This window comes from Candoia aspera, chromosome 3 (assembly GCF_035149785.1).
Source record: "Candoia aspera isolate rCanAsp1 chromosome 3, rCanAsp1.hap2, whole genome shotgun sequence".
NCBI lineage: Eukaryota > Metazoa > Chordata > Lepidosauria > Squamata > Boidae > Candoia > Candoia aspera.
Window position 1 is genome coordinate 208,113,089 of NC_086155.1, and position 7,692 is coordinate 208,120,780.

Consider the following 7,692-nt stretch of genomic DNA (forward strand, 5'->3'; position numbering starts at 1 on the left):
TCCTGCTCAGCGATGCTGCGGCTGTTATTATTGCCATTGCTGTTATTAATGTTGCTGTTATTAACTTCTTCAGTGTGTGCATGAGGGGGAAAGGAAAGGCAGCGCCCCCCCGCCCCCTGCACTTTTCCGAGCCTCCCGGCCATTCCTCTCCCGTGGCTTCCCTCTTCCATCCGAAGCGCTAAATGAAGCCAACGTGGCCTTTCTTCCTTCGCTGAGCCAGCAGGAGCCACGTGGAGCCCATCGAAGCTGGAAGCGCTTTGTTCTGCAGATCCCACGTTTGATGTCAGAGGCGTGTGAGGGAGCAACCCGGGGAGGGCGTTCAGCAGCAGGCCCTTCCCCAGATGTGGCTGTACTGCTGGGCCTCCCAGAGATGGACAGGTCAGGCAGTGCAGGTAAGCTGCTGCTGAAGAGAAAGAAGGAAAAAAAAAACTAGGGAGAGGTGGAGGGCCCGCCACGTGCCGAGATGCCAGATGCATGCCCTTATGGTGGCTGGCAGACAAGAGCTCCCCAAATTGGGGGTGGCTGCCTCTACGAAGCGCCACCCGTCGCTCTCCTCCTCCCTGAGATGAAGCCTTATTTTAAGGCTCCCCAGGATCAACAGGGCCACCCCGCAGCTTCACCATAGCCCCCGCTCACTGGCATCTCTTGCTTTTGCAACCAATCCATTTTTCAGAGCAGCCCAGGATGGAGGGCTGCCAAAAAGGGGATGGGGAGGGCAAAAAAGTCAAGATGGCCACTGGGCTGGCCTGCACGATCAAAGCCCTGCCTAATATGCAAAAGTGGCATCCGAGGAGGGGGGGGCTGGAGAAAGGAACAGGGCTGACGGCTCACGGCCTCCCCATTTTGCCGCTTTTGAAACCTGCCATTCTCACTTGGAGCAACTTGGGTTGCCGTCTGACCGTCTCTGTTAGTGCTGGAGAAAGGTGCCCCCCGGCTTCTTTTTGCACAAAGGGGGTTGACCTTTGGGGTCACTTGGCCACGCTTGCCAGGGAGCATCAGAAAGGGTGGGTGTAGGTTTAATGCACACCAAACAGTTGGGTGCTCAGCGGCTTTCTTGTCCTTTAAGCTTGCAAGTGTCTGGACCAGTGTTTCTCAACCTTGGCCCCTTGAAGATGTGTGGACTTCAATGCCCAAATATCTTCAATTGGCCGAGACTGAAAAACACCCGTCCACAATAATACCTCCATGTAGAAGCCAGCAGCGGTGGTACAAAGCTGCAACTTCGCTGGCCTGCGACCCAAAGGGACTGCCCCCCCAGCAGAGCCAGCCCCCCCAGCAGAGCCATCCCCCCAAACCCCTCACCCCCTCCAAAGCCAGAGCACCGCCCCCAAGCACCTCTCCCCACAGTGTCCCCTGCCCTCTGGGGACTGTGGCCCCGGCCATTTGGTCTCACAGCTCAGGGGCTGGACTGGGAACAGAGACCCCAGTCTGACATTGATCCCATCAGCCTCGCCATAGGCAGGAAGCCGTCTGGGCGACCTTAGGCCAGCCCTGCTTCTCAGCCCTACGGAGGCGGCGGCGAAAACCAGCCCCTGCCGAAAACCTTGCCAGGAAAACCGCAGGGACGTGGTAACAAGTGCTATAAATGTGAACAAATACACACCTTCCAGTGGTATAAATGTGAATGAAGACTGACTCGAAGGCATGATTATGTGTGTAGCTATGTATGTGTGTAAGAAAAAGAGACAAGAATAAAATATAAATAATGTTTCTACTTATTTAATATACCTACACACACAGGTATGCACACCCAGTCCTGACGCCTCTGGGTGGCCTGCAAAAACAGAGCCAGGAACAGCAGTCGGAAAACCCAGTTCTCCAAAGAAAGCCTCAGGCAAAGTCCCACTTGCCTTTTGGTGGCCCAGGGATGGCAAAGCTTGTTGTGGGGGAGGGTGCTTCTCCCCACTCAAAAGCTGCCCCTTAGGGAAGCAGCACCCCAGGGCCTCTGTGTGGGTGGGTGTCCGTGTGCGCGCCCTTCTCCCTGGTGCCTTCTTCCACTCAGCCATGCGGCCCATGCAGCCCCCCCGCCCGGTTGGGAAGGCACGGAATTGGGTGTGCTCGAAGGCACGGACAGAGGAGCCCTCGGCACAGCCAGGAAGACAAGCAGAGTGGAGCTCCTGGGCTTGGGTAGGGGTGTGGTTGTGCGAAGGGGCGCGTCAGCCAGACGGAGTGCAGCCTCTCGCTTCACGCGCTGGGAAGGAGCTTCCCTGCTCAGCTGCTGCCGGCAGTTCCTGGGACTGCTATGGGGCAACCCAGCTGGAGGATGTGGGGGGGGGGGCTTTGAGGAGCACTTAGATGCCCACCCGGAGGGCTCTATTCAGACCAGCCCTTCTTCTTCCTGCCAGGATGCCAGCAACACCAGATGCCACCTGCAAACTTTTAAATTTGGCAGTTTTAGTTGGGCCTGACCTGCCCCCTCTTCCTGTGTCTGGCTTACGTAGTGACATCTGGAAAATTAAATACTAATTTTCAAATGTTAAAATGGACCTTTCAGAAGAGTGTTAAAACCATACAGAACATCCAAGCACATCACCTGCAGGCTTGAAAGTGTCGTTTACTGCCTGGATTCAGACAAGAATGGGGAAACTCTGCTGGCCCCACGCAAAACGGACACTGGCTACCCCTGCCGGCTCTCCAGCGCTGGGGATCGAGGTGCTGCGAGGCCTCCTGGCTGCGGGGGGGCAAAGGGTTTGTTGGCCCCCCATGCAGAAAATCAGGACAACTTCCTTCCAGCGATATAAATGTGAGCCAATGGCTCAGCAACAGACTTCCTTTCACTGGACTCTGAACTTGGTCCTCTGAAGGGGCAATTTCTGTCTGGGATGACACCCGAACTCGGAGGGGGGAGCCTTACGATGCCCACATCTTGCATTTCAGGCACATCATCCTTTGCTATCTGATCTGGGTCAGCCCCTGTGTTACCTTGCAGGGGGAATAACCCATTCCAGGAATGAAGAAATGATGCTGGGTTGCCAGTTTAGTGTGTTGCATAACCCCAGCCGGTAGGCGCTTGTGTTGGCTTCGGCTTAGCGTGTTGTGTGAACGTAATCAATTGCAGCTTATTCATTAAACAAGTTAAGCAGCCATAACCACAGTGAACCTTAATGAAGTTAAACAACGGCATCTTCCTTAATATCATTACGGTCCTGCTTCCAAAGGCGAGACGTGAGTTTGCAACTCACAGTGGCGTTTCTACGATGCCCTCTGTGGATGCCCCTGAATCTCTCGGCTTTAGTGCAAAGCGTGAACCTCATTTCTGCTGTCGTCCCCGAGAGCCCCTTGGAGAACAGGCGAGAGGGCGACTGTGCCCCTCTTCAAGAAGGGCCGAAGGAAGGTCCTGGAGATGGTGCAGAAGAAAGAGGGGAGGGCCAGCGGAGTCGAGATGGAGCGATGCACTGAGAGGGACACCCGTCGATCATGAAGTCGCGACTGCCCTCTTTACTCGCCTCTCCGAACCTGCTGGATCAGACGGTGCACTGGCAGCCTTTCCAAAACAGCACCGGTGCTTGGAGGTCTCCCTGGGGCCACCTTGATCACACCTGGGAGACCTCTGCTGGTGCCCCAATGCTTGCCTTGCTGGGGGGTGTGTGTGTGTGTCTTTCACACAAACCAGCCCAACAGGGCCATGTTTTTTAGAGGGCTTCCTGGCTCTCAGTGGGTGGGCGGCTGGCTGGCTGGCGATGGGAGACAGGCTATTTCCCACAGGAGGCCCAGCAGAAAAGCCCCACCACCACCCTTCCTTTCTCTTTCAGCTCCTTTCAACAAACACAGATGGCTCTCTTGGAGGCCTGGCCTGGCCCTTGAGATATTTAAAGGGCTCTTCTTTCCATGGTTATTACGTTATTTTGCTGCTATTGTTGATTTGGAACTGAGGTCTGAAAACTGCTTTGAAGTTGTTCTTCTTCTTTTTTAAAAGAAAAGCTTGTAAAAGTATTGCAAATTAAAAAAAATTGCAGAGGAAGTTACAGCTGGATCTTTCTGTCAAGCCAGTGACTGCTTCAGCCTCCAGGCATCAGCAGGGGAAGCACTTTCCCACCCTTCTTTCTCTCCACCTGTTTCAGCCTGAAAGAGACAGGTAAGGAAGTTGCCACCTTCCCGGGCGATAACCCCCAAGCGGCAGCCGTCCCACGCTCTGCCTCGGAAGGTTGCAGGGAGCATCGTATCTTCTGAAACAGGTTGCCGGTTTCAGATTTTATTTATTGAAAATAAGTCATGGTTTGTTTTTTTTAAAGATGTACAGGCTGGTTAGAGTTAATTCAAGCAGTTCAAGTTGCTTTTATTAGCTTTATCATGCCAAGTCAATAAACGGGAGGAACAAACCACAGTATGAACCCTATGACATCACTCCAAAATTCTTGTAACTGACCAGTTAAAAAGTTTGCCATCTTTCTATTCAGGGCGAAGGTGGATCGCTGACCCACCCCTCCAGCCCCCAAGTTGGAGGCCTTTAGCAGGGAAAGCAAAGAAAATGAAGATGCCCTTTGAGCCAAACTCAACTGTGGCCAGTGACTTTACAGACTTCTCCATGTTGTCCCTTGGCAAAAATACAGAAACTGCTTACCTTTTCCAGGTGGATGCTGCACCTTGCTTAGCCTATGGATTTCCTGGTGGTCTCCCGTCCAAATACAAATCAGCTCCCCCAGATCCTCTTTGGTTTTCCAGATCCGCCATGCTTCTTGCAGTGGGGCTGCCCCAACCCACCGTGGGACCTAGGAGGGGGCTGGGGGGGGGCACAGCAGACTTCCAAGGAAGGGCCCCACCCCAGCAGCAAGAGGGGGGCCGGCTCTAGCTGGGGCCCTTCCAGGCTCGCCGGGGCCGCCCTTTGCAGGACAGGAGGCGCGGTGAGGCCGGGCGGACCCGCGCTCGGGGAGGAGCGGCGGTCGGGCAGGGGCCGTCCGCGGCGTCTCTGGAGGCGCTGACGGAAATGGGCCACCTTCCCGCGACGCGGGGCCCCGGGCTCCTCGGAGGCTCGGGCGCCGTGGGCAGGCAGCCAGGGCGCCCCCGGGGCGCGGCGGGCGGGCGGGCACAACCTCGGGGGAAGGCCGCGGCCCCTCCGACCGGCGGCGGCGCGGCTCTCCCCCGCCCGGCGCCCTCGCCGCTGCCCCTCCGCGAAGCCAGCGCGGGCGCCGGCCGGGCCCCCGCTGCCCGCCCCGCAGGGGCGCCGCCGAGACGCGCCTCCGCCGGGCGGCTCTTCCCGGGCGCGGCCGCTGGAGGGAGCTTCCCGCGCGCTCCCCGCCCGCCCCGCGGCCGGCCTTCCAGCTGTTCCCGCGAGAGACTGACAGCTGGACCGCGGGGTTGCTATAGGGATAAGCAAATTGCCCCGCCAGCCCCGGCGCGTTATAGGCAGGGAGGAGGCTGCCCCCGCCTCGGCAGGCGGGGCCTGGCTCGGCTCCCTATAAAAGGCAGAATGCTCCCTTCAGCACTTCAGTTACGCGCAGAGGGGGGAGGCGCGCCGGTGGCGGGCGCAGCGCCGGGACCCTCGCGCGGAACGGGCCGGGGAGGGGGGGCGCCGCGGCCGCCCGCTCCGCTCGCTCGCTCGCTCCCTCCCCGCAGGCCCCCTCCCCGCAGCGGGGACGGCGGCCTGGGCGCCGGGTGGCTGCGGGTCCGACGTCCCGGGGGAGCCCGAGCTGGCCAGCGACGAGCCCCGGGCCGCGCTGGGGGGGCCGGCCGGTGGGCAGGACAGCAGAGCCCGCAGCCGCTGCAGCCGCCGCCGCCCGCCCCCTCCGCCGGGACGGCCGGCGCCGCGTGAGCGCAACTTTCTCCGCCGCCCCCGGCGGGTCCCGCGGGGGAGCGCTGCGCCGGGAGGAGGGGGCGGCCGGCCGGCCGGCGGGTCCCCCGGCCGTCGGCCCGGCCCGGCGCAGCGCCGCCTCGCCGCCGGGCGCGGGGCTGGCGGGGCTCCCTATGCCCTGAGATGGCCGCGGAGCTGGCCATGAGCGCGGCGGACTTGCCCACCAGCCCGCTGGCCATCGAGTACGTGAACGACTTCGACCTGATGAAGTTCGAGGTGAAGAAGGAGCCGGCCGAGGCGGAGCGCTTCTGCCACCGCTTGCCGCCGCCGGGCTCGCTCTCCTCCACGCCGCTCAGCACGCCCTGCTCCTCCGTGCCCTCCTCGCCCAGCTTCTGCGCGCCCAGCCCCGGCGGGCAGCCCGCGCCCGGCCTCGGCCACCCGGGCGGCGGCGGCGGCGGGCCCGGCAACCCCGCGGCGGGCGGCGCGGCGGGCAAGGCGCAGCTGGAGGACCTGTACTGGATGTCGAGCTACCAGCACCACCTCAACCCGGAGGCGCTCAACCTGACGCCCGAGGACGCGGTGGAGGCCCTGATCGGCGCCCCGCACCACGCCGCCGCCGCCGCCGGGCACCACCACCACCACCACCACGCGCACCACGGCGGGGCGGGCGGCGGCGGGCCCCCGGGCGGCGGCGGCGGCTACGAGGGCTTCCGCGGGCAGGCCTTTCCGGGCGAGGAGCTGGCCCCGGGCTCGGCCGGCCACCACGCGCACCCGCCGCTGGGCCACCACCACCACCACGCGCACGGGCACGGCCCCGGCGGGCACCACCACCACGCGCACCACCACCACCACCACCTGCACGTGCGCCTGGAGGAGCGCTTCTCGGACGAGCAGCTGGTCTCCATGTCGGTGCGGGAGCTCAACCGGCAGCTGCGCGGCTTCAGCAAGGAGGAGGTGATCCGCCTGAAGCAGAAGCGGCGCACGCTGAAGAACCGCGGCTACGCCCAGTCCTGCCGCTACAAGCGCGTCCAGCAGCGGCACATCCTGGAGAACGAGAAGTGCCAGCTGCAGGGCCAGGTGGAGCAGCTCAAGCTGGAGGTCTCCCGCCTGGCCAAGGAGCGCGACCTCTACAAGGAGAAGTACGAGAAGCTGGCCGGGCGCGCCTTCGCCGCCGCCGCCGGCCCCCGCGAGCCGCCGCCGCCGCCGCCGGCCCCCGCCAAGCCCGCGGACTTCTTCCTGTGAGCCGGGCCAAGCCGGGCCGGGCCAGGGCGGCCGACCGGCCCACCCAGCCACCCGCCGGCCAACCGACCGACCCCCCGACCCCGGCCGCCGGAGGACGCAGGCAGAGCCGCCTTCCCGCGGGGCCCGACCGCCCGCCCCACCGCCGTGTCTGTCCCTGCCGCGGCTGAGCCCTCTGCTTCGGACGCGCCCGCCGGCCCAGGAGCTGCTGCCGCCTCGCCCGGCCGCCCCGCGACGCCCGCCCCGCTCCGGGGCTCTTCCCGCGGAGAGACGCGCCGCGCCGCGCCGCACGGACGGACGGACGGAAGGAAGGGAGCTGCCTGGTCGCCGGCCCGGCCGGGCGAGGGGCGCTTCGACGGCCGCCCGCCTGGCCCACGGCCCTCTGAGCATTCCTGCATGCCGGCCATGTACGGATTTGGCCCGCCTCGCCCGGGGCGCCCCGGCCGCGGACGGCGTCCTCCGGCCGCGGCTCGCCCGCCCGCCCGCTCGTTCTCGGCGGGGCAGCCCAGCGAGCGCGGAGCCTCTGCGCCGGCGGGGACTCGCTTCGTCCGGCCTCCGGAAGAGGAGATGGGTTGAGTTTACTTGCCTTTTTATCCCCCTTTCCCCGATTCATGGTTGTGTGTCTGTGCGTCCTTTTTTTAAAACGGGAACTGAGCCAGAGTAACTTAAGGAAGCGTCACTTGTACAGCGGTAGCCTTTCGCCCCGTCCCCTCCTCTCCGCGGCC

The 7,692-nt window shown here is 62.9% G+C and overlaps 1 protein-coding gene across 1 annotated transcript; it reads left to right on the forward strand.

Annotated features, from left to right (window-relative positions):
* Positions 1 to 5,579: 5,579 nt before the first annotated feature.
* MAFA (MAF bZIP transcription factor A) lies at positions 5,580 to 6,970 on the forward strand. Its single transcript, XM_063300005.1, has one exon. The coding sequence runs from the start codon at positions 5,912 to 5,914 to the stop codon at positions 6,968 to 6,970; it is 1,059 nt and encodes a 352-aa protein (XP_063156075.1). The 5' UTR covers positions 5,580 to 5,911.
* Positions 6,971 to 7,692: the final 722 nt, after the last annotated feature.